Consider the following 27,212-nt stretch of genomic DNA (forward strand, 5'->3'; position numbering starts at 1 on the left):
ACAAAACCTCTTAAATGAGGTGATTTTTTTACCATTATCATTTATGCTAATAAAGCATAAAGATATAAAAATCCAGAGTGACTTTGAAGAAGCCTAATCACATCTTCTAACTCCAAAGCCCTGGAAGGGACCAGTTTATTCTGAAGCCAAACTCCCACTCTGACCTCATAGCCACCTTGGCTTTCTCAGTGCTTTCCAGAAACCACTCTCTTCTGGAACGGGCTATGAGGCCGGAACAGAACCAGGTACTCTACCAGGAAATGGCAATTCTAGAATACTGAACTACTGCATTTCTCATTACAACATTTTTCTGTATCAAGCTAGTGAACATACACCATTCTAAGAATTAGAACAGAATAACAGTAATAAGTTACATTTGTCACCCTAATTTATGTTCATCTATTCCAGGGATCACAAAGTAAGGTCCATGGGCCATATTTTATAAGCAAATTTTAGTGGAACACAGCTGCACCCATTCATTTCTTACAGTCTAGGGCTGCTTTTGCTTTACAAGGATAGTGTTGAGTAACTGCGAGAGGACGTATGGCCCACACGGCCTAAAATATTTACTATTTGGCCTTTTACTGAAAATGTGTGTTGACGCCTGCTCTACTGATCAAAACCTTATTTGTGAGATAAAATGATTCTGACAGAAACAATCTTGGGACTCACCATCGAAATCTTTGAAGTTATATCGGGTTCCATACGTGAAGGCTCTCATAGTGTTATCATTACACTCTTTTACCAGACCCATTGCTTCCGCACCCAGTAACAATGTAATCTTGGAGGCACCGACAAGATATAAGTTCTGATTTTCTAGTGTTTCTTTCTCATATTTATTTAACAATGGTCTAAACAGCAGCTGGGCACCTTCAAAAACAAAAGATAAGCACAATCTCAGGAAAGTTTCAAGGACGAAAACATTCTAGGTAAGTATTGTCTCTAGTTTGATATAAGCAAAATGTATTAACAATTCAAATACATCTCCCAAATAGATAAGAACTACACATAAGTCAAGTTCCTCCAGAAAATGCCTTCTAGCTTCCCATGTTTCTGCTACGAAGTGTGATCCTTATATACGTGGTATTATTATGTACGCGACCTTTTCTCTTTTTCTCCTGAAGTCTGTAGTATCTTCTCCATTCCCAGGGTTCCAGAACTTCCCAATGACAGGCCTCTTCATTTCCAGTGCTGGGCACGAGGTGGGCCCTTTCCAGCTGAAAAAGCATGGCATCCACCTTGAGTTTTCCTCAGATGATTTCTTCTCCTTTTCTTCCATTCCCTTTCTAGAACTCCTTTTATTCAGATGTGTACCTCTTGGACGAGTCCTCTAACTTCCTTATTTTTTCTCTGTCAAATTTTCCAATTCTGTAACTTTTTGCTCTACCTTCTGGTAGGCTTTATCAAAATTACTTTCTAACCCTTTGAGTTTTTAAACTTTGCTTTCATATTTCCACTCTCTAAGAGCTTTTTTCCTAAATGAATATTTTACAGCATCCAACTCTTGATTTATAGAATGTTCTACCTTCTCATAACTGAGAGTTGAGTTTTTAATTTCCTCTTGGTTTTCTTCTTCTGCAGAGTTTGCTGTTTTTGTCTGCTTGTTTTAGCTTAGCTTTCTCTTTCATGTTAGGGATTTTCCTCGGATGTTTGGTGATCTTTTATTGTATGCACATGTTTAAGAAAGGTGTCCCGACAGGGTACAGTGAACCTCTGAAGGTTTAGATGGAGTTCATTAAAGATGGCCTTCCATGCACAGTCATCTGGCCAGGTCATTTTCCATGGGCAACTCTCTGATTTCTGCACCTTGGGTTATTTTGCCTTTGGTTGTTTTGTCTTTGACTCTGACTCTGGTCAGAGTCCCCAGGAAAGAGTATTCAATCTGCTTCCTAGATGATTGATTCTAGCTAATATTTTGGATACTAAATTAGGTATGAGATTCGTGGGGTGGAGGACAGGGGTAATAATACTCAGTTATTATCCTATTTTCAGTACAGAATCTCTGTTTTCAACTGTGCATAAATCCCCCATTACAAAATCCAAGCATCTGACCCTCTGCAGAGAATAATTCACACTCTTCTGCTCCGATGGTAGAATACAGAAGGGATCAGGGGAGCTAACTATTTCTTAAATGGATCTTGGTCGATTCTTTTTCCTTTTTCTTGGTAGCACTTATTTCTGCCTCCACAGGTCTCTACAGTCACTAATACCTAAGTCTTTAGAAGTCTTCAGTCTGCAGTATAAACCAAACTGTACCTCAACTTGTACCCCTGCCAGCTTCAGCTTTGGCTTTTTCAAATCTGAGAAGTTATTCACCACTCATCCACCTGTTTTCAAGCTTCCAAAATGGTGCTGCTGTTATATTCTTTCCTTTCTTCTTTGTCAACCTGGACTTATTATCTTTTTTAAAAGATCCTTTTATTGTCATTTCAATAGGAGTTTAGAAGAGAGTAAAAGTAAACATGAGTGTTAAACCTACTACCCTTACCTGAAAGATGAGGATGCTTTTTTGGAATGTTCTTTTTTGCTTTCCCAACAGTAGAAAGATGCCCGCTGCTTCCCCATTCTTGTGTGTCTTTGTGTGTCTGTTCCACACAAGGAACAGAGAAGACTGGGAATACACAAAAGTCCTCACTCTTAGGCACAACAAAAGCTCTTCCATCACAGGAATTTTAAAGAAGGGACCCAGGGGCGCCTGGGGGGCTCAGTCAGTTAAGCGTCCAACTTCCGCTCAGGTCATGATCTCACGGTTCATGGGTTCGAGTCCACTTCAGGCTCTGTGCTGACAGCTCAAAGCCTGGACCCACTTCAGATTTGTCTCCCTCTCTATCTACCCCTTCCCCTCTCACACTCTGTCTCTCTCTCTCTCTCAAAAATAAATAAACATTTAGGGGCACCTGGGTGGCTCGGTCGGTTAAGCGTCCGACTTCGGCTCAGGTCATGATCTCACAGTCCGTGGGTTCGAGCCCCGCGTCGGGCTCTGTGCTGACCGCTCAGAGCCTGGAACCTGTTTCAGATTCTGTGTCTCCCTCTCTCTCTGCTCCTCCCCTGTTCATGCTCTGTCTCTCTCTGTCTCAAAAATAAATAAACGTTTAAAAAAAAAAATTAAAAAAATAAATAAACATTTAAAGAAAGAACGAATGAACGAACAAACTCCAATCCAGTGAAACACCTCTGATTTTAGTAAGCAGGTACTCTCGTTTTCAAGTTTTCTTTTGGCTTGGTTGTTTCCAAAAAATCAAAAATCCCACTTTGATTCAAGGTTTTATTTTTAAGAAAGCACTTCAGTTTACAGTCAAAATCTTAAAAAAAAAAAAGTCTAAGTTGTATTCAGTGTTTGGAGACTTGGTGAAGTTTTAGGTATTGTTCTGTACAGTTTTATGAAGCGTTTCCTCATGTAAAATGTCCTCCACTCTTTCCCCCAGATGTAGACCCCCTTTTGCCCTTTGGGAGAGGGCTAAACTTTGGCTTCTCCTATAAAGTCATCCCTTTCCGTCCTGAAAAGCATCACCAAGGGTCTCCTGTTTCTTCCCTTTCCTCTTCCAGCTAGTTTACAAACAATTCACTCCGAACTATCGTGCACTGCTTTGTAACAGCTCGTTTTGTTGTTGTTGTTGTTGTTCCATTACTTCAGTTTCCAGAAAGCCACGTTCAGTCTCCTTACACCGACAGTGACAGTAACAGTAACGTTCTTTCAGGCAGGGACCGTGTTAATCTCTCTCTTAGCACCATACCTGACACACAGATAGATACTTGTCCACTCATCTGATAAATATTGACCTACTGTGCACCAGGCAGTGTACTAGGCACAGCATTTATAGCTGTGAACAAAATCACACTCGTGCTGCTTACAGTCTAATGCTGACTTAGATTCCCTTTCAAGTCCAGATAAATCATAAAGAGCAAAGAAGTGGATATTAATTTTAGAAATATATCAAGGAAAAAACTGTAAAACATTTGAAAATACATTTTTAGTCACTGATCATGACTAAGTCTGAGTAATATTTGTTTTACTTGCCTCCATCTTCCTTTTTAGAGATAATTCTGTTTTTCAGCCATTCTTTGGTTTCTTCTTTGACATCCTGCGCAAGTTCTAGGACCACCAAAGGTGTGAAGGAACTCTCACAAGTATCCAAAGCTGATAAGGTCACTTTCATCTTTTACAAATGTGCTGAAATTAAAATAAAATAAAAAGCACATGGGTTATAATGGAAAAGTGAAATATATGGAAACATATAAAAAACGTATTTGTATTTTCTCTTAATTACACCTAATTCTGGGTCCCAGGACAAAGGAAAATTTCTCATGATCCAGATGGACATGAGACAGGCTCAACCAATGGCTCAAAGCACAAGTGCGAGCCAGGCCCATACAAAGTCAGGGGGAACATCATCCTTTCCCGTAAGCAGCTCAGAACACGGCAGGGAGGACATCAGATAAGGGAAGGACAAAACGTGTGAAATACACTGTCACACAGGAAGAGGTAGAAAGTATTTACAAAAGATCTGACACCCGAACAGGGTTTAGAGGAATGAACAGGAATTTGCTGGCGAGACTTGGATGGCATTCTACGTAGAAGAAACAGTATTCCTGTACAAAATAGAGAGGAAAAATAGCCAACAGAATCAGAGACACACAAGTGATGAGGTGTGGCTACAGCACCACTTGTGTGTGTAGGGGTGGGGGGTGCAGGATGGGAATGAGCAGGTATCTAACCAGGGACCGTGACTACAAAGGAACGGGGCTTTGTCAAATAAGCGATGGGAGTGATCAGTTCAGTAAGAGCAGGGAATTGACCTGGTCCGAGTTCATGCTTAGGTATGGAGTTGAAGTCCCCGGTATCAGCTTCCCTTCCTAGTTTCTCTTTCTCAGGAATATCATCTTTATCTCCATTTCCACGCTTGAAAAGTACCCTGGTCAACTTGGATGTCCACAAATGGCATCAGTCACTAAGACCTAATGGCCTCCCTCTAAAATGTTTCTCGTGTGAATCTCTCTAACCCAGTGATTCACAGCAGAGACAATTTCCAGACTTTAGACTTACTTATTCTAACTTTGTACTTGACGTGGGTTTTAATGACTCCAAAGTACAAGTGCAAATCAGCTCTTGGGAATAATCACAAAAGGAATGACCAACACCACAGAACAGCCTTCCGTTCTTTAGGGTGAATTATGATCTTGCAACAAGCAGATCAAACAGACCGAGGTTACCTGGCTTAGACTGATAAGTTTTTCTCTTACTCCAACACAGCGTAAGTTTTGGGGCAACATAGGTATTATAAATCAATGCTGGATTCACATCATGGCACAAATGCTTCAGGAATGCTATTATAAAATAACAGCCAAATCCAAAGCGGGCATGCCAGGCTCTATGAAGGTAACAAGATCAAAACGGGCCTCAGCACTCACCTCCTAACAGCTAGTAATGTGGTCGGGAAGTCTACAGAATGAAAGAATGATAAAAATTAGCCATTAGAGCTATAGGAACTCAGAACACTTAATGTGCCAAAGTTTCCATCAAGAAAAAGAGGCATGTTCTACAGAGGGAAATAATGTGTAAAATCAATGACATTAAGAATAGACAGAGCAGACAGAGCAGGACCAGAGCAGAGAGGGCAACATTTTGTGAGCTGTGACCATTTAAGGATAAGGAATGCTACAGTTCACATCTGCTCCAATGCCCAGAATGGAGCCACTGTTGGTTTCTGAGCAGAGAATCAGCTACGTGTCGGAGGGAGATGAATCTCCATAGGTAGATTTAGGGGGCAGAATATGAATATTCTTTCAACTCTCCTGAACTTCTGGAATTTTTCAGAACAAAAAGTTGAGGAAAATGGTTAATGTACCAGTACACTACAGAGGCTTACGCATCGTCACCTTTTAAACGGAAAGATCAAATACAACGAACATTTATGACATGCTTATTTTCAGTCATGCTGTGATAAGAGTCTGAAGGTACAAAAGTAAGTAAGGTCCCCATCTTGCTTCTAGGGAGCCCACAGTCTTACAGCGGAAGCATCAGATCTGATGCCAACAGGAGGCCTGAAACAATAGCAGAAACCGTCTGGGGCAGGGCAGCCTGAGGAGGCGGGATTAACCTTCTGGGAAGGGAGGCTGAGAACCGGTAGCCTTCAACTCGGAAAAGGTCCACAGATAACTGTGAGGTCTCTGACCTGGAACATGGGAAAGAGGAAGTAAAGAGCCAAGCTGAAAAGGAATGGTTAGGCTCAGGGCACAATCCACAGTTCAGCAGGGTGTGTGTGGACACACGTCAAAGGTGTCAGTTTCCTGGCATTTGCGCATCGCCTAACGTTGGTATAAAAGGCCCACTGTGTTCACAACTTCCAGACCACACAACACTCTTTCTGAGACACTAAATGCAGGTTTCAGTTCTAAACACGTGTATGAGCACCAGCAAGAAATACATAAAAAATATTTGCTCACTGATTATTCTCATTTGAGCTACTATATGCCCTTCATGACTCGACACAACCTTCACAAGATTTCCAAGATCCTACAGACAAAAGTGTCACCATCTCTGACATCCAAAGAGTTCCTACAAATCAACAAAGAAATACGAAACCTGAAATCACAAGTCACAAAAGAAGAAACAGAAGCAGCCAACACACACTTTGAGGAGATGTTCAAACATACCAATAAAAGAAATGTAAAGCAAGTATAAGATGCCTTTCCCTTTTCAGGTTTGCTGAAGCTGAAAGGTGGACGGAACCTAGTTCTGGCACAGGTGTAGAAAATCGGGCATTTTCACACACAGCTGACAGCTGTTGTACTTTGATGCCATCTTTCCAGAAAGCAGAGTGGCAGTATGGAAAATAATGAAATACGCTTACCATTCAACACAACAACGCCATTTCTAGGAATTCATGCCAAGGAGACAATAAAATAGAATATATATACAGTGGAAGTCATTACAACTTCCTTTTTTTCCTCTCTCTCTTTCTCATTTACTTTGGGTTTAGTTATGGCAAAGAAATAAAAAAGACACAACGTATACAACCTGAAAGTCCAACAAGAGGACACTGGCGAAACACATAAAGTATTTACGCGTCACAGCCATACAACAGAACCATCAACACTAGGGTACGGATGCAACTATATTAACATGGAGAACATTTCATTACGCATTGTAAGATTTTAAAAAAACGCAAAACAAGACCGCTTTTATGGATATGTACAATCCATCCTAATATCAAAATGACAACAACACTAGGTAACTTTGGGTTTTGGAAGTATGTGGTGCTTAGGAATTTGTCCATTTCTTCCAGGTTGTCCAGTTTGTTGGCATATGATTTTTCATAGTATTCCCTGATAATTGCATGTGTTTCTGAGGGACTGGTTGTAATAATTCCATTTTCATTCATGATTTTATCTATTTGGGTCATCTCCCTTTTCTTTTTGAGAAGCCTGGCCAGAGGTTTATCAATTTTGTTTATTTTTTCAAAAAACCAACTCTTGGTTTCATTGATCTGCTCTACTGTTTTTTTTAGATTCTACATTGTTTATTTCTGCTCTGATCTTTATTATTTCTCTTCTTCTGCTGGGTTTAGGGTGTCTTTGCTGTTCTGCTTCTATTTCGTTTAGGTGTGCTGTTAGATTTTGTATTTGGGATTTTTCTTGTTTCTTGAGATAGGCCTGGATTGCAATGTATTTTCCTCTCAGGACTGCCTTCACTGCATCCCAAAGCATTTGAATTGTTGTATTTTGATTTTCATTTGTTTCCATATATTTTTTAATTTCTTCTCTAATTGCCTGGTTGACCCATTCATCCTTTAGCAGGGTGTTCTTTACAGACTTTTTCTTGTGATTGATTTCAAGCTTCATAGCATTGTGGTCTGAAAGTGTGCATGGTACGATCTCAATTCTTTTATACTCATGAAGGGCTCTTTTGTGACCCAGTATGTGATCTATCTTGGAGAATGTTCCACGTGCACTCGAGAAGAAAGTATATTCTGTTGCTTAGGGATGCAGAGTTCTAATATCTGTCAAGTCCATCTGATCCAATGTATCATTCAGGGCCCTTGTTTCTTTATTGATCCTGTGTCTAGATGATCTATCCAATGCTGTAAGTGAAGTATTAAAGTCCCCTGCAATTACCACATTCTTATCAATAAGGTTGCTTATGTTTGTGATGAATTGTTTTATATATATTTGGGGGCTCCCATATTCGGCCCATAGACATTTATAATTGTTAGCTCTTCCTGATGGATAGACCCTGTAATTATTATATAATTCCCTTCTTCATGTCTTGTCACAGCCTTTAATTTAAAGTCTAGTTTGTCTGATATAAGTATGGCTACTCCAGCTTTCTTTTGACTTCCAGTAGCATGATAGATACTTCTCCATCCCCTCACTTTCAATTTGAAGGTGTCCTCAGGTCTAAAAGAGTCTCTTGTAGACAGCAAATAGATGGGTCTTGTTTTTTTATCCATTCTGATACCCTATGTCTTTTGGTTGAAGCATTTAGTCCATTTACATTCATTGTTATTATTGAAAGATATGGATTTAGAGTCATTGTGATGTCTCTGGTACTTTGTGGTCCTTGCAACATTTCACTCACAGAATCCCCCTTAGGATCTCTTGTAGGGATGGTTTAGTGGTGATGAATTCCTTCAGTTTTTGTTTGTTTGGGAAGACCTTTCTCTCTCCTTCTATTCTGAATGACAGACTTCCTGGATAAAGGATTCTCGGCTGCATATTTTTTTCTGTTCGTCACATTGAAGATTTCCTGCCATTCCTTTCTGGCCTGCCAAGTTTCAGTAGATAGATCCGTCACTAGTCTTATTGGTCTCCCTTTGTATGTTAGAGTGTGTTTATCCCTAGCTGCTTTCAAAATTTTCTCTTTATCCTTGTATTTTGCCAGTTTCACTATGATATGTCACACAGAAGATCGTTTCAAGTTACGTCTGAAGGGAGTTCTCTGTGCCTCTTGGATTTCAATGTCTTTTTCCTTCTCCAGATCAGGGAAGTTCTCAGGTATGATTTGTTCAAGTACACCTTCAGCCCCTTTCTCTCTCTCTCTTCCTCCTCTGGAATTCCTATTATACAGATATTGTTCCGTTTCATTGCATCACTTAGTTCTCTAATTCTCCCCTCATACTCCTGGATTTTTTTCTCTTTTTCTCAGCTTCCTCTTTTTCCATAATTTTATCTTCTAATTCACTTATTCTCTGCCTCTGCAATCCGAGCTGTGGTCGCCTCCATTTTATTTTGCACCTAATTTATAGCATTATTTAGCTCCTCATGACTATTTCTTAGTCCCTTGATCTCTGTAGTAATAGATTCTCTGCTGTCCTCTATGCTTTTTTCAAGCCCAGCGATCAATTTTATGACTATTTTTCTAAATTCTTGTTCCGTTATATTGCTTAAATCGTTTTTGATCAATTCGTTACTGTCGCTACTTCCTGGAGTTTCTTTTGAGGAGAATTCTTCCGTTTTGTCATTTTGGACAGTCCCTGGAGTGGCGCGGAACTGCAGGGCTCTTCCCCTGTACTGTCTGGAGTAACTTGTTTTGGTGGAGGGGCCGCAGCCAGACCCGATTGTCTGCCCCCAGCCCACCGCTGGGGCCACAGTCAGACTGGTGTGTACCTTATCTTCTCCTCTCCCAGGGGCAGGACTCACTGTCGAGTGGGGTGCCCCTGTCTGGGCTACTTGCACACTGCCAGACTTGTGGTGCTGTTTCGATGGGATCTGGCGTATTAGCCAGGGTGGATCCGTGCACAGGGGCGGGAGGGGCAGGCTCAGCTCGCTTTGCCGTGGGTGGTCCTCTGCAGGAGGGGCCCTGCAGCGACCGGGAGGGAGGCAGACCCGTCGGAGGGATGGATCCACAGAAGCACAGCGCTGGGTGCTTGCACGGTGCAAGCAAGTTCGGTGAACTGGTTCCCTTTGGGGTTTCGGCTGGGGGATGGGAGAGGGAGATGGCGCTGGCCAGAGCCTTTGTTCCCCACGAGCGGAGCTCTGTCTTCCGGGGCTCAACAACTCTCCCTCCCGTTGTCCTCTAGCCCTCTCACTCTCCGAGCAGAGCTGTTCACTTTTAACATTCCAGATGTTAAGTCCCACTGGCTGTCAGAACTCACGCAGTCCGGCCCCTCCGCTTTTGCAAGCCAGACTCGGGGGCTCCGCCTCGCCAGGCGGGCTGCCCCTCCACCGACCCGGCTCCCTCCCGCCAGTCCCTGGAGTGCGCACACCTCTCCGGCCTTCCTACCCTCTTCCGTGGGCCTCTTGTCTACGCTTGGCTTTGGAGAGTCCGTTCTGCTAGTCTTCTGGCGGTCTTCTGGGTTATTTAGGCAGATGTGGGTGGAATCTAAGCGATCAGCAGGACGCGGTGAGCCCAGCGCCCTCCTACGCCGCCATCTCAACACTAGCTAACTTTGGGGTCTTTACATGGGCTACTCCTTGAATTCTCACACCAACCCCATGAAAAAGAAACTCTTAACACTTTCATTTAGCAGATGAGAAAACTGAAGTCAAAGAGGTTAAGGAGTTTGTCCAATGTCACGTGGTAGCGAGCAGAAGAGCCTAACCTCAGGCACCCTGAGGCCAGAGTTCACACCCTTAACCACGTGTGGCTACACTCACGATTCACTCCATACTGTGTGCGTTTGAATAAATATCCCATCGATGATTAGGCAGATATATCTCTCCCAACTGTCATGTCTAGGTAGTAGGATTTCAGATGATTGTTATTTTCTTCTTTACGTTTCTCTTTTTGATTTGAACTTTAATAGGCAAGGTTTTTTTTCTTATAATTAGAAAAAAATGGCTTTTACACTTGTAACACAGTATAGAGGTCCGACATTTTAAAAGTAAGGGTAAAATGTACCCTTTAGGAAAGGCCAAACGATACTTTTTAAAACTGTATAATACAAGATAATTTGCTTTAGTCCCAGATTAAAAACACACCAACTTTGGAAAAAAGAAGTTGCCTAACTGTAAAGATTGTTTTGAATAAAGGCTCGATAACAACGAAAAGCCTTCCGTCCAACAGTATATAAAATGAAACGGCTCCGCACATAGGCACATCCCCTCCTATCCAGAAGGAGGCGGCCAAAAGCGCCAGTGGAGCTGGGCAACGATAGAATTTTTAGAGCAGAAGGAGCCTTAGGGGTCACTTAGTCCCATGACCTCACTGTATCATATTCACAAGGTCCGAAATCACACAACCAGCTTGGCAGATACAGACTGAAGTCCAGTGCTCTTTGAATGAAACCAGGCAGTATGAAAAAGACCTTTTCCTCTTTTTTTCCTTTTTGTGAACTTAGTCAACAAAGTCAGTTTTACAGTCTTGTCATTGGAAGAAACGCCGGCCCGGCCACGCTGGGCAGCTGCAAGCCTAGCTCCCTGAAAGTCTCACAGACTAAGTCCAGGGCCCGTGTTGGTTGGACTCTGCTCTGAACCATGCCAGGTGGGAAAAGAGTGTCCGTGAAGGCTTGTTGGTGGAGCTCGGGAAGCCTTGATCCCTCTGAGGCTCCAGCACATAAAATGCCCTCGAGGCTTCACACTGTTGGCGACAGTCCTCGAAGGACTACTCTGCTCTGTTCACGCTCGCTTTCAGCTGTTCTGCGCTCGGGCCGGCCACCGCGCCACAACGTACTTACCACCCTGGTGACCTAAGACGCCCCTCTCCCGACGCGCCACACCTTCTGTGCGGTCTTCTTCCTGTCCCTGTAACCCACCGAGGGGCACCCATCGCTCAGGGAATTTCTGTCTCTATATAGGAACACTTCTGGGATGCTCTCTCCTTGGGGGATCCCTGCCCCTGTGCTCTGCACGCAGCAGGGTGCAGGTATGGAGCACTCAGTGTTGTAATTCACTGGCCAGCGGAATCCGGGCCTGTGCTAAACCGCTTCTCCCCACCCGCGGGCTCAATGGCATGAAGAGCAAGTCTAAGGCAGTAAAAACAAGAAGCCTCAGGGCAGCCTTGGCCTAAGCTGAGTTCTGCAACCTGCTTTGACCAGAGGGTCTTCATGGGAGCTTGGTCTACCATCATCACCATGCACATGACTAATAAATACACGCGACCAAAATACCAGAGGGGGGCACGTGAGGGCGTTAAGTGTGGGTACAGAAAAGAGGCTCGTGGTCCCAGTGGGGTCCAATCTAAAAAACAACGATCCAACATATGTAGTCTTCTTGGGCACTGGACGGTACAACGATTTCTGCAACCACAACCAATTTCCCCCTTTCACCCAAGCTGTCAACCAGGACAGCAGCCAGGAATGACTAAAAGGCACAGCATACAGGTTCCAGAGACACTCTGGGGCACAGGACAGCCGTCCCAAATTCTGTTCTTACCGTGTGTTGTACTGCACACAGCGCCAAAGAGAGGCCTAAAAACGAACTGGATTCAGGCGCTGTTACGTTAGCTACTGCAATCACCTGCCTACAGGAAGAGGTGAATCCTGACCATAGTGGCTGAAATGTGCATATGAAGATAAACACACTGTGAGTTCAGCCATGGGGCCGGGAGTACATGCATCTTTCATCAAGGATCAAGAAAAGAATAGGAGACTCTGTATTCTCTTCCTGAGCTTGGGGGTGGGGGGAGCCAATGGAATTATAAATCCAAAGGCTAGTTACAAGGAAATGCACAGGTATCTTCAGAAATCACCTTATTTCAGACCCGAGGAGAAACACAAACCAAAATTACTCAGTCACGAAGCAGCACAGGAACAGATCATTGAGAGAAAGACGAAGGGCCACACTGATTGAGCTGGAAAATGAGAGGGATTTCCCGAGGAGAAAAGCTGCAATTTTAATGGCCGGGGCTAGATGGAAGGACAGGACCCTTCTGGAGGCCCTGAGGGTAAGAAAACAGAGTCTTCTTCTGAAATCTGCAACAGGCTGTTAATGACGAGGGCAACTGGGAGACACTCCTTCCTCGAGACCCAGGGCAGCTGCCTCTCCGAGTTACATAAGGTGTGCAAATCTGGGAGTGGTAAGTCAGCACACCGTACACACCCACCCGCACTAGAGTTTCTCGGCGACACTGATGAGGTAAGGAAGCTGGTGAGGCCCATGTGAGAAACACATCTGGGAACCTGATGGCATCAGGATCGCACCGGAAGATGCAGGAGAGGCGGGACAGACACTGGAAGGCAGCCTGGCCACAGCAGCCCAGGCCTAGGCCTAAAGAGATGCTGCACCAAGAAGGCCACCTCTGCACAGAAGCACCCAACTGGGCCTTGCCAGGACTGACCGCCTCTCACTCACACTTCCTGTCTGCTCTGGAATCACGTCTGAAACCCTGGAGCAACACTGCATCTCACCTGCAAGCATAGCACTTGACTCAAAACTAAAGCTCTGATACGTGATAAAAGCATGAATCCATACGATGATCACCCACCATATAAAAAGACGTTTACGGAGAATTCTTAACGATCGGGGGAAATGCCAAGCGGGGGTAAAAGCAGACAACAAAGTAATATAACAATGTGACCCAATTATGTAACATGTACATTTAATACACAATAAAATACAAAAACAATGAAGGAGTATTGCACCAAAATGTTAAGAGGGTTGGTTAAATTACATGGGATTTTCATTTTCATCCTTATACTCTTCTCTCTATCTTCTAAGGTTCTACAATGAAAAAAAGTTTCACTGGCTTTTTTTTTAAGCACACACACCGATTTACTAGGCCCTTTCTATTCCCTTGCATTACTTTAAATCTTTTAAATTTCATCCTTCACCGGTAATTCTGCAATTCTTTCAGCAAAAGCTGGTCAGAACACACATGATCTACTTCCCACGGTGAATTTAAAACTAGGTGTCCTCACAGAACGGGCCCTTAGAAAATATCTGGTTCTGTAAGTTAGTGGGAGACTTCAAAATGAAAGCAGGCAGAGAGTAAAGATGGGACTTTTGAAAAACGCCACAGGACTCGCGTTTTGGAAATTAAACTCCGCAGGATTTAAGGGCATGGGCCACAACTGTTTTGCAGTCCCAATAAACCTCCGCTGTACTTTTGAAGCCTGGAACCTCTGTACACTGTCTTGGCTGCTGGAACAGCCTTCTGCAGCAGACGGCGCGCACCGAGTCCGGCGCTGGGCAGGCACCAGGAAAACAGAAGCAGCCTATAGGAGGACAACTCGATTCCATCCACATTTCTCAGGTGTCCCAGGCACTGCCCCTGACTTGCACTTATTGCTTAAAAAGTACTACGTGTGCCAGTGGAGAGCCCGGAAACCCAATCACCCCGATGTGAAAGGGAGCATGACCCTGCAAGTTCGCTCCAGCCACGCTAGTTCGGACGTATCCCAAGCGTCCCTGCTCCCCAGGCGGCCCGAGAAACGTGAATCTTGGGCGCCGCTGGGCTGGTCCTTCCAAAAAACGTCCTTCCATAGGCTTGGCCGCCTTTCCCAACCCCACCCACGACCTCACTCCCCTGAGCTCCGAAGACCCCAAGGCCCCATCCTGACCAAAGTCCCAGCTTTCGGCTTCACCACGTTTCTTCCAATGCTCAGCCCTCCATCCCAGACTCCTATAGGCTCTCCCCAGCCCCCACCTGCGCCTGCCACCCCCACCCCCCCATACTTTCAGGCCTCCCTCCCCAACCCCCATCTGCGCCCATCCCGGTCCCACTTCCCCATTCCCGACACTGCCCCGGGGAGGTGCCCCGGGGAGGTGCCCCGGGAAGGAAGGGCTGTGGGAGGCGTCCCTGGAGGCGCGCCGCCGCCGCCGCCGCCAGGCAGCCGGGGCTCAGTCCCACACGGACCCCGGCTCCGCGCCGCCGACGGCGAGAGGGGCTGCGGGCCCCTCCCCCACTCACCGGCCGCAGCGGCGCTCCACGTCTTCGGAGGCGGGCCCGACGGCCGGCGCCACGGGGAGGCAGAGCCGCGGACGCGCGAGGCGGGGGGCGGGGCGAGGCCTGCAGGGAGGGCGCGCCGGGCGCTGGGTGTGGCGGGCCTGGCGGGGCCCAGACTCCAGGGTGCGCGGGCCGGGCCGGACCGCGTCGGGACAGGCGGGGCCCGGCACTGCGTCGCCCTGAGCGGGGCGGGGCCTAGTGGGGAGTCCCTCCGAGGCTGGGGCGGGAACGGCTCCGGAGAAAAGGTAGGAAGGGCCTGGCTGGCTTTTGGCCGGGAGTGGGAACGCGGCGGGGCACGGGAGAGGCGTGCCTTGTGGGCTGTCACTCCCGAGGAGGGGCGGGACCACGGTGGGAGAGGCGCGCCTTATGGGCTGTCCGCGGCCGGGGGGCGGGGCCTCGTTGGGCGGTCCCACCGCGAGGGGGCGGGGCCACAGCGAGCGGGGGCGTGTCCTATGGGCTGTCGCTCCGAGAGGAGGCGGGACCACGGTGGGAGAGGCGTGTCTCATGGGCTGCTTTTCCGATGAGGGGTGGGGCCTCGCTGGGCCTTCGCACCTAGCGGGGGTGGAGCCTAGTAGAGACGCGGAGAAAAAAATACCGGTATCCCTGCTCTTACCAAAGACCTCCATTACTACAGCAATAGCTTTTTTAGTAAAAGCGGTAATCCTCTTCAGATTTCTTTCCTTTAGCGAAAACAGGTACTCATGTAGGTCTTTCGTTAACGGGAACTTTCGGAAAGCAAGGTTGTGCGAGGATTATTCTTCGCCTTTCAATTTACAGAAATGCTCTGCTTTCTGAGAGCCAGGGAAACCTGTATGCCTCTTCGCATTTTCCTCTGGCCGGTCTCTTGCAGTCCAGACCCCAATTTTCTTGTCACTTTCAAAAATCAGAACAAGTCCCCCGCCACCTTTCATCTCTCAGACTTCTTACTTTTCCCCTTTTCTCTGCCCTAGCCACGTTGGCCCCCTGCTCTTCCTAGATCTCACTCACCCAGCTCCCACCCCAGGGTTTTCGTCCTGGCTGTTCCCTCTGCATTCCTTAATTACGAAGACTGTTTACTTCCTCTCCTCCCTCCAGGGAATAGAATCCCACCTTCTCACTGAGGCCCTTTCTGATCATCCTGTGTAATACTTGCTCTCCTCCACGTCCCACCATCTACCCTACCTGCTCTCCTATATCTTTTTTTCACAGCACGCATCACCTAACATTTTATATTATTATGTTTACTGTCAGTCTCTTCCAAATGTAAGCTTCACAAGGGCAGAGATTCTTGTCAGTTTTGTCCGCTGATACATTCCCGGTGTCTGGAACGGCCTTCGATCCACAACAGGCAAGCAATAACCCTCAGTGGAACGAAAGAAAGCCACGAATGAACCCTTTATAAGGGTTCCCTCCATACACCCAGGTCAGCCCAGAGGAATGCCTCCAAGTCCTGCCGAGCCAGAGAAGTGAGATCTGCTCCTCCACACCTCTGCCCCTTTTCTGGGTCTTCCAGGTTCAGGACAGGGAGGAGGGAGACTGGGGAATGGGAACAGAAGCTTGTCACTTGATAGGGGCTGTTTGTTATTCTTTCTAGAACCCCAATGCTCTGTCACGGGAGTTCACAACCTTACTGGTCATTTCTCACATGGCTGTCTTTTTTAGTAAGCCCTGCATGGATATGTCCAGAAGTTCTCTCTCTTCTGCAGATGGGGCAAATTGTTTGCGAGTCACTAGGTTTAGACATGAATTACTTATTAGGCTTTTTAAAATTGCAGTCTTCCTGTCTTTGCAACCCCTGAACTTGAATGGCCCTCCCTCTGTATGACTTCATCTTCTGGCATTTATATGACCAGAAGGATTGGCGGGGGAGGGGGGACAAAATTGGAATGGAAATATAAAAAAACGCCTTTCGCATGGACAATCTCATTTCATCTCCACAATTAACAAATTAACATTCTGTGTTAAGTATGCCAAATCAGTTGTTGGACAACACAAATGGCTGACCGGGGTGAGTTAATGACATGGGTCCCTGTATTAGTTACCTGTTGCTGCATAACAAACCACTACACAGAATTAGGGATTCCCTTCCCTCTCCTTTTGGGGATTTCCTTCATATCTTCTGGCTCCCAGGACCTCCTCTTTCCAGTTCTGCTGGCCAGAAAGCTAAGGTTCTCTTGGAATTTCCTATGCTTTCTATCTCTCATGCACTTCTGTGCAATTGGGGCTGCTCTAAAGGCAGCCTTGAGGGAAGAGAGAGAAAAAAATAACAGGGATTCCCCTCGTGCTCTTTGCACAACAGGGGTCCCTTTTCCCACTTCCTCTGTCCAGGGGACAGGTGTTCTTTCAGGGTCTCATTTCCCCATGTCACTGTACTACCACAGTGCCGCACTGTGACTCTGACCGGCCTCAGGTCGGAGGAGGGAGAAGGAAAAACAGTTTTCACCACTTTCTCCAACTTGCAAAGCCTCTTTTGCATATTTTATCCAGAGGTTTTAGTAGTAGTCAGTGGGGGACACAGGCTGCAGTGGACTTACTCCATTCTGGCCAGATGTGGGATGGAACGTACCAATCTGAGAGATGACAACAGGTTTCAATTTGCCTTTCTCTTATGAGGAGTGTGAAAAAGACATTTGTATTTACTTCCCGTGAATTATCGTTCATATATTTTGCCAAATTTTCTTTTAAAAAAAAATGTTTGTTTTGAGAGAGAGATGGAGAGACAGAATCCCAAGCACACAGCACGCTGCCAGCACAGAGCCTGATGTGGGGCTCAAACTCACAAACCTTGACATCGTGACCTGAGCCGAAAGCAAGAACCAGATGCTTAACCGACTGAGTCACCCAGGTGCCCATATTTTGTCCAATTTTCTACTGGAAAGAGAAGGTTTACATAATGGTAAAAAGAGTCCTCTTCTTAAATATGAATGTCAAGACTTTTTCTCAGCTTGCCATATCTTTTGACTTTCTTTATGCTGTTTTATTTGCTTGTGTTTTTGTTTTGTCTTGTTTTGTTTGGCAATGCAGATCTTTTCCATTTCTAATTGGTGAATTTTACCAAGGCTTTTTTTTTTTACTACTTAGTATTTCCAGGTTGTATCATACTTAGAAAGACCTTTACCATTCTTAGATTATTTTGAAAATGCTTCCATGGTTTCCTCTAAATGTTTCATGATTTCACATTTTTCCTTTAAAAGGAAATTTTTTGGGGGGGCACCTGGGTGGTTCAGTCAGTTGAGTGTCCGACTTCAGCTCAGGGCATGATCTCACAGTTGGTGAGTTCAAGCCCCACTTTGGGCCCTGTGCTGACAGCTCAGAGTCTGGAGCCTGTTTCAGATTCTGTGTCTCCCTCCCCCTCTGCCTGTCCCCCTGCTCACGCTCTGTGGCTGTCTCTCAAAAATAAATAAACGTTAAAATAAATAAATAAAAGGAAATTTGTTTGGGTGTGAGTTAAGCAGAATGGATCCAGCTTTACCATATATCTTGTTAGCTACACATTTACCCAACTTGATTTACTTAATCATACATCTTTCCCTTACTGATTTAAATGTCATCATTATCATATCATTATCATATACTAAATTTCCTTCTGTATTTATGGACTTTGGCAATATATCATTTTCTTTCTTAAAACTCTCCAATACAGGGGCGCCTGGGTGGCTCAGTCAGTTAAGCATCCGACTTCGGTTCAGGTCACGATCTCGCGGTCCGTGAGTTCGAGCCCCGCGTCGGGCTCTGTGCTGACAGCTCAGAGCCTGGAGCCTGTTTCAGATTCTGTGTCTCCCTCTCTCTCTGCCCCTCCCCCGTTCACACTCTGTATCTCTCTGTCTCAAAAATAAATAAACGTTAAAAAAAACCAACAAAAACAACTCTCCAGTACAGTGAGAAAAGGCCAGCCCACCTTGACAGTTTTTGAATCCCTTATTCCCATCATAACTGTCCAATGCAGCAGCCGCTTAAAGCCTCACCTTCAGTAAACTGCTCATTCCAGGTGACCACAGGTGATATAACTTTTCCCACTACGATTTGTAGTATTCGACTTTCCTCCAGTGACATCGTCTTCAAACCTAGCCGGGTCAGACCCAGTCCCAGAGTTCCATCTTGAGCGCCCGATGCCTGCGACCACCTCTCATACCAAATACAGCAAAACCTTGGGTTGCAGATAACTTATCTTGTGAGTGTTGCACAAGACAAGCAAGCATTTCTAATAAATTTGAACTTGATAAATGAGCAATGTCGTGTAATACGAGTAGGACGGGATGCCGACCGTCACATGATCACAACTGAGCCGATGGTTCTTGAGATTTGCTTTGATCCAGGAATGCTTTGGATTCTAAGCATGTTTCCGGAAGAAATTACGCTTGCAAACCCAGGTTTTACTGCATGTGCGCGCCGGGGTTAGATCCACCCACAGCCACTGCCTGAACGCGGAGAATAAACACCTTAAAATGGGACTCTGTGATCTCAGAGTTGGATCCAAAAGCTGCCACAACCGCTACTGCTTCTTGGCACCCAGGAAGCTCAAGGAGACACTGGGACTTGCGCAAAGAACCCCACAACCTTCCTCTCCAGTGGGAGGGCCAGGAGCCCTAGGAAGATGGTTTCCTAATTTCCACTACCTGACTTCAAGTGAGCGCATCTAACTAAAGAGCCTGGTGTTATCTCTAGGCTTCCAACCACTAGACCTAGAACATCTTCACGTAAATCTTGCCCATTTCTTATGGAGTTTCTTCCTAGACAGTTTACCTTTCTCATTACTTGTGTGAATGAGAACTTTTCTTCCCGTATAGCTTTGTTTGGCTGTTGCCTATCATACGAACGTTAGTTTTTGTATAATAGTTTTATGACCCAAATAAAATCTTTTAGAGTTTATAGTAGTTTGGTTCTTAAAGATTCCCAAGTTGACGGTCACATAATCTGGAAATGACTACAATTTTCCTTCTTTCTTTTCTTGTTTCTGACTTTAAGGAAATGCTTCTGGTGTTTACTCAGCAAGTAGGAGGTTCACTTTGGGTTTGAGACAGAAAGAATCCATGGATTCTTACCTTATTGGAAGTGTTTTTACGTATCAAGGAAGAATGCTGAAAGTTTGCCACAAAAGGCCTTTTCATCATCTGTGGAGATGTTCATGTGCCTTTTTTGCTAGCAATAATGAATTTTATGAATAGGTTTCCTTATTTAGCTTTTGTTCTGAAGGAAATAGAGAGCCGCTGAGCAACTCTGAGCAGATGAGTGACGTTTTGTGACTCACATCTGAACAGGATCACTCAGATTCCCGTGTTGAGGACACGCAGCAGGAACACAAGGCCGGAAGCAGACGATGGTAGTAATTGAGGCAAGACAGGATTGCCCCACAGTGGGAGCAGTACAGCGATGAGAGGCAGGTGGTTTCTAGAAATGTTCTAAAGGAAGAGTTCTCAGGAACGGCAGACATGCCGGATGTGAAGGTTGAGAGAACAAAAAGTCCGGTGACAGCTCTGTCGTTAACCGAGGTAGGGAAGCCTGTGGGAGGAACGGGTTTGGAGGAGACTCCGGACCCCCGTGTTGGACACATTAAGTTTAAGATGCTTTGTGGAAAGCTGAGTTGGAATACAGGCCAGCGGTCAGGAGAGAGGGCACGGCTGGAGGGATGCATCTGCAGATTATCAGCACAGAGATGACGTCTGAAAATGCAGGCCTGAATGGGTCCACTAGAGGTGAGGAGCCACTAAGGAAGAGGACCAAGGACTGAGGCCCGGTCCTCAGCTCTAACAGTGAGAGTTCGGGACAAGAGGGAAAAAACAGCAAAGGATATTTGGAAGGACCGGTGAGTGAGATGGGGGGTAAGCTAGGAGAGTAGGAAAGGGGGTGTCTCAGAAGCAGGTGAAGAACAGGAATGAAGAAGGAGCTGTGCCACATTCTGAGAGCAGGTAAGGTAAGATGAGAAGTGGGAACGTGAAATAATATGACAGCACTAAGACGGACACATTTGGCCAATTATGGCAAATGTGCCTGAATCACTTGCGAATAAACAAAAAAGTGTCCACATTGGATGAACTAAAACTCGGCTCTATACTCTACGTTAGAGACACCCTAAAATAATTTTTAGAGTTTTAAAATGGAAGGATGGGCAAAGGCACACCGGGCAAATATAAACACAAATGAAGCCAACATCACGATTTTAATATGGTTGGATTCAGAGCAAAAAGCATCAAAAAAGACAAACAAGGGGAATTTGGAAGGCTTATGTGTAGAATTCCCAGTGAGATAACACACTTGTGAATGTCCCTGCCTTGGGCGGGGCTTTGCTCCTGCCGTTCCCTCTGCCTGGAACACTCTTCCCTGGCGCACCGCCCACCCCTTCACTCCTCCAAGACTATTCACAATGTCATTTTCTCAGCGAGGCCCACTCTCGTCTCCCTATTCAGAATTGTAACCTAGTCTCTTTAGTCCCTTCAAACTCTTTTGCTGTTTTCCTTCCTGCTCCCCGCGGCTCCTGCTGACTTCGCTTTAGTGTCTGTTCTCCCTTGGACTATTGCCAGTTTTCCTTCAATTCTTTGATGCCTTTTTTTCCCTTTCACTTCTCCTCCAGGTGCCACCAGCTCATGTTTGGGCTCCTGCCTCTCTTTCTCTCCTGTGAGCCCCTTGCAGGAGGCGTTGTTGGTAGGGTCCAGGTCCCTGGATGGAAGCTTTTCTTACGGCTCAGGATCGAGCGGGTGAACTGGCTTGGCCTTTACTTTCCTTCAGCCCCAAAATAGGCCCCTGGAGAACCGCTCATGGTGTGGTCCTCCCCCGTTCACCGGCCGACTGCTTCCTACCCCCGCGTGGTGGGTCTGTGTGCGTCCTCGTGCAGCCCTGCCCCCTTGCTCCTACCTTCACCCTTCACCCCTGCCTGCGGCTCCTCTGGCGGGGACTGGGCTCTGGGCACCCCCTACCCTGAACCCTCTCCCGCGGAGCGCCCCCGGCCCTCTCTGAGACCCGCGGCCCACCCTGAGCGTGCTTGCTCCGCTTCGCCAGTGTCCCTAATTCCTGCCACCGCCCTGGGTGCACTCCCGTCTGTTTTGTGTGGTTTTGAATTTCAGGGGTCTCCTGGTTTTGTCAAACGTGAGCGTTTTCGCCAGTTTGGGCTGCTGTAACAAAAATACCACAGACGAGTGACTTAAACAAAATAACCATTTTTAAATTTTTTCCACGTTGTTGTTGTTGTTTTTTAATCTTTTCCACTTTGACATCTGGGAATGAAACACAGAAATTTATGTCCATATACGAAAACACCTATGTCACCCCCCTAGAAATATGTAAACTATTTCCATCCTCCATTTAACTATTGCAGACAAACCCCTATTTGCTAGAGTAGACAAAATATCATAGAGATATTCTTAATATCCTGGGGAAAATGTTGTTTTATTTCCACTGTGTTTTTACTGGAAACCTGTAATACAGAGTAATGACTGTTTGACATCTGCCAGATAACCAAGGACATAATTTGGCTCCCAGAGTTATTTCAATTTCCTGTCTTAGCAGGGAACAGGCTAAATGGCTAATGGCTCTTTTCTGTGTCTTCTCTGTATTGAATACATTGCCGGAATAAAGCCATTGAAGCAATAGAATTCCTCTATGAAGTTGCTCACCTGAAGAGAACTGCTCATCCTACATATCAGATTTGGATTGAGATGGGTATCTTCACCTATCAAAATCTGTATCATTAGTGTCGAGAACTACGAAGGGTATGACATTTTACCATACTTGTGAGCCAATAAGTTAACCTGCCATGGTTTCACGGATGCCAACAGAAGACAAGAAACTCCCGGGTCAGATATGGAAGACTTTATCATTCATTGCACAGCAGGCAGTGTGAGCTCTTTGTGTCAGTTCCCCAGAGGGGTGGGGGTGGGGGTGGGGTATGTGGGACAGCTCAGGTGAATTCTGCACACTCACTGGGCTTGCATCATAGCTCAGGAACTCTGAGTTTAAGGAACCCTGGTCTGTTAACCCGGATTTAACAAGCCTACTTGACCTTTACCTCTGAGGGAAACATTATCTTTATAATCCTGGACACAAGACAAACCTGCCCTCCGCTCCACACAGAGACGCTAGCTCTAGCTTCAAGGCTGTTTCTTATACAAACATCTTTCAAATGACAATTTGGAACAAAGACTTTCAGTGCCTTTACTCAGAAGATGTGCAGATATACAAATGACCCATGTGGAAGTATTTCCCAACAACTAGGATCGGTCTCGCTACCAACACAACTCATGAGTTTCTCAACCCAAGTACAGTTCACCCTTAAGCAACATGGAAGACAGGGGCACCAGCTCCCCAAGAAGTCAAAAACCTGTGTATAACTTTCGACTCCCCCCCAAACTTAGCCTACTACTGAACAGAAGCCTTACTGATAGCATAAACAGTCAATTAGCACATATTTTGTATGTTATATGGATTATATACTGTATTCTTACGATAAAGTAAGCTAGAGAAAATAAAATGTTAAGAGAATCATGAGAAAGAGAAAATACATTTACGGTACTGTACTGTAAAAAAATCCACGTATAAGTGGAGCCTCACAGTTCAAACTTGTGTTGTTTAAGGGTCGGTTGTATATTCTACAGCCTACACAGGTAGCAGAACTTCAGAGTTAATAAGACTTTTTAAGAGGACAAAGGATTACTGGATTTCCTTTTCATACGTCTTTTATTTAAAAAAAAGGTTTTTTTAATGTTTATTTTATTTTTGAGAAAGATAGACACAGCATGATTGGGAAAGGGGCAGAGAGAGGAGACACAGAATCTGAAGCAAGCTCCAGGCTGCGAGCTGTCAGCACAGAGACCAACGCGGGGCTTGAACTCACAGAACTGTGAGATCAAGACCCGAGCTGAAGTCGGATGCTTGACTGACTGAGCCACCCAGGTGCCCCCCGTATGTCTTTTAATTAAAAACAACAACAACAAAGGGGCGCCTGGGTGGCTCAGTCAGTTAAGCATCCAACTTCAGCTCGGGTCATGATCTCACAGCTCATGAGTTCAAGCCCTGCGTCCAGCTCTGTGCTGACAGCTCAGAGAGGCTGGAACCTGCTTCAAATTCTGTGTCTCCCTCTCTCTTTGACCCTCCCCCACTCACGCTTGGTCTCTCTCTCGCTCTCAAAAATAGATAAACTTTAAAAAAATTTTTTTAAAAAGTTAGATAACACAGATACTTAGTACAAAAGTAAAAACTGTAGGACAGTAGACAGAGAAAAGTAGGTCTCTCTCCCTAACCCCAATCACTCAGTTTCTCTCCCCAGAGGAAACCAACCTTCCTTGCCTCCTTCCTCCCTTCCTTCTTCCTTGCTTCTTTCCTTCCTTCATTCCTTTCTTCCTTCTTTCCTTCCTTCCTTCTTCCTTCTTTCCTTCCTTCCTATCCCCCCCACGCACATACATAAGAGTTAGGGTGCATCTGTGTGTGTGTGTGTGTTTGTGTGTGTGTGCGTGTACGCATGTGTACTCGTGCCTTTCCCCTGCGTGGAATTCTTGTCTACTCCTCCACGTATCCCTACCCGCCAGAAACCATCAAAATTAAGGCAGATGAAAAAGGTTAATGGGCACTGAGGAGGGCACTTGTGGGGATGAGCACTGGGTGTTGTATGGAAACCAATTTGACAAATTATATTTAAAAAAAAAAAGGCAGATGAAAAATTCTAAAACCAAAACCACTGCGATTTCATGCAGTGACTTTCAGATTCCCCCGTTCCTTTCTTCATGCACTCGCCACCGATGACCGCTCCCTGAGCTGACACACGCGTGGCGGAGCAAGGCATCCACACACCTAATTATAAGATAAAGAATAATGGGATTCGGAGAGATAAATGAACCATAGGAGGTCGGAGGAGGAACGGAATGCTTGGAGCTAGAAGGATCCGCGGGAGGGCTGGCAGCGGGCATGACGTTCAAGCTGGCCTTGAGGAAAGGAGCCGTGGTCCTGTGGATATGTGTGCACTGAGGGGGAGTGGGGAGTATAGAAGTGGGCAGGTATTCGGGAAGAAGGAAGCATGAACAGATGTGCAGAGGCAGGAGAGCAAAGCATGCGCTAGGGAAACAGGGAGCAGTCCGAGGAGCTGGGGAGAGGGTGGGGAGGAGTCATGACGAAGGACAGCAAAGGAGGAGGAACCGTCCACGGTGGGGGCCTCACAGACGATGCTGCTGACAATTACAGTCTCCTTGGGCAGGCGCGCAGCGACACGGCCCTTTCAGCCCCAGCACAAAACGAGAATGAAACTGAACCCACATGTCACAGCCCCCATGTCCTTTATGACACCTTGATGCTGGCATCTACTTCCCTCCTTCACAGCAAACAAAGCTTTGGGAGCCTAGCTCGAGCTTCCAAGCCCCCGGGTCTAACTGTTGCTCAGAACTCACGTCAGATGTTGCTGCTCAACACCCTGCAGGGCCCTGACTGTCACTTCAAGTCTCTTCGTGTATCCTGGACAGAAATAATCCCTCCATCTGACTTCTTCCAACATACCCTACAGATATTACTCTGCTGTTTAAGGGTTGTCCAGTAAACCTAAGACCATGGATGAAAACGAACTGGGACTTTTTAAAATATAGCCCTTTAATCTATACGATGAAATATAAAATGACAACGTTTTAATGGCCTTTGACTTGATCTGACATCGTAATTTTGCTTTATTTTGTCCCCACAGTTTGCTGAGCTCCGATAGCTTCTCTTTGAGTAGTCCAGTGTGTGAGAGGTAAGTATTTTTCTATAGTAAATCCTTAACGTATAGACAAAAAACCATAAGCAGGAAATAGGGTTGTCCTAGCGTGGGTGTCCCCGGAAGCCGGCCTTGAGACGAAGATTGGGAGGAGAGCCAAGGAGCACAGGTAGGGGAGAAGAGAAGAGAGACTGGGAGGGAGGGCGTGTCATCACACGGCTCACTCCTGTGGGTGGGTGGGGTGGACCCTACTGGGCAACTCCTGGGCCAGTGGAAAACACACCTCACAATCTCCTGCCTGAGGACTGCTGGCCGGAGAGGTTAGTTCTCTGGTACCGTGGCCTCCCTCTCTGTTGCACGCCAGCGTGCCGACCCCCAGAGATGCCCTCAGGCAGGGGATGCAGATGTCGGCCACCGGAAATCGGGGGAGATGGACGCTCCTGGGGGGACAGGGCTGGGCTTGCCTGCATCTACTACATGGGCCAGTACAGGACCAGGAGTGTCCATTGGCTCGTATTCCCCATTCACAAATGCCCCCAGATTTGAGCTAATAGTCTGCGAGAGTACAGAAGTAGGTATAGAGATACACACCCAGGATTGAAAGATGTCTATCAAGTAACTTTCAATTTGTGTCCCATTAACAGAACCCAACAGTAATGGTTATATATAATGAATTTCGTGTTTTTTCATAAATCCTTTCTTTACCTTGTAATTAGTATAATTATATTGCCTTGTATTTTTGTGTTAAACACATATTTTATTAAATATGGGTACTTCAAGTGTTTACTTAACATTTAAGTCTATTTTAATCACCTGCTTTAACATTTCTTTTTCAGGGATGCCTGGGTGGCTCACTCAGTTAAGTGACCGACTTCAGCTCAGGTCATGATCTCACGGTTCATGGGTTTGAGCCCCGCGTCAGGCTCTGTGCTGACCGCTTGCTCAGAGCCTGGAGCCTGCTTCGGATTCTGTCTCCTTCTCTCTCGGCCCCTCCCCCGCTTGTGCTCTGTCCCACTCTGTCTCTCAAAAATAAATAAATGTAGGGGCACCTGGGTGGCTCGGTCGGTTAAGCGTCTGACTTCAGCTCAGGTCATGATCTCACTGTCTGTGAGTTCGAGCCCCGCGTCGGGCTCTGTGCCGACAGCTCAGAGTCTGGAGCCTGCTTCCCATTCTGTCTCCCTCTCTCTCTGCCCCTCCCCTGTTCATGCTCTGTCTCTCTCTGTCTCAAAAATAAATAAACGTTAAAAAAAAATTTTTTAAATAAATAAATGTAATAAAAAAAAACACTTTTCTTTTTTAAAGCATTGCGAGCCTCAAAGACAAAAAACAACCCAAACCTCTGTCACCATTGGAAAGTCTCCAGTTAAACACCATAGAACGTGGAGAAATTAGGGGCAAAATTTAGAAGAAAAATGAAGGACTCGAGATGAAATGTCAAGGCCCTTAGCTCTCACCTGATTAATTAGGGGGCGGGGCCGCAGGGTTGTGTGCATTGCACCTGCCCTGGGTGGTGTCGTCTTGGGCTTCCAGGCACTCAGTGGCTCACAAGTGGAGAATGACTCTTGGAGTCTACTTTGTACACCCAACCTGACAGTTCCAACTGATCCAAGGGCCTCTCTTACGTCTTGCTTTTTATCTCTCATCTTAAAGAAAACAAATTGGAAGCAAACAAAAAAAAGGAACTCTTGTTGGATGATAAGTCAGAAAGTTGCCATTTGCCTCCTAGAGCTAGTGGGCCTTAGT

General features: G+C 45.9%; 1 protein-coding gene and 1 long non-coding RNA gene across 8 annotated transcripts in view; one reads left to right on the top strand and one right to left on the bottom strand.

Moving 5' to 3' along the window:
* ANO10 (anoctamin 10) overlaps positions 1-27,212 on the bottom strand; it is a 283,194-nt gene that overhangs the window by 220,650 nt on the left and 35,332 nt on the right. For 6 of the 7 annotated variants that reach the window (XR_008422657.1, XM_053904132.1, XM_053904133.1 and 3 more), the window contains exons 1-3: positions 14,789-15,051; positions 4,019-4,171; positions 673-870 (exon numbers count right to left, since the gene is read on the bottom strand). Coding sequence is in view for 6 of the 7 variants with exons in the window: in XM_053904132.1 (XP_053760107.1) it covers positions 673-870; positions 4,019-4,157 (337 nt within the window). In the remaining variant the exon portion in view is untranslated. Of the gene's footprint in view, positions 1-672; positions 871-4,018; positions 4,172-14,788; positions 15,052-27,212 lie in introns of those variants that run through there. The other variant, XM_019418543.2, reaches the window with a different exon arrangement.
* LOC109248690 (uncharacterized) lies at positions 14,960-26,671 on the top strand. The gene is made up of 3 exons (XR_002072200.2): positions 14,960-15,069; positions 25,458-25,505; positions 26,306-26,671. It is a non-coding gene; the product is annotated as an uncharacterized LOC109248690 (long non-coding RNA).

This window comes from Panthera pardus, unplaced genomic scaffold (genome assembly GCF_024362965.1).
Source record: "Panthera pardus isolate Hobbes unplaced genomic scaffold, ASM2436296v1 HiC_scaffold_16, whole genome shotgun sequence".
Taxonomy (NCBI): Eukaryota; Metazoa; Chordata; class Mammalia; order Carnivora; family Felidae; genus Panthera; species Panthera pardus.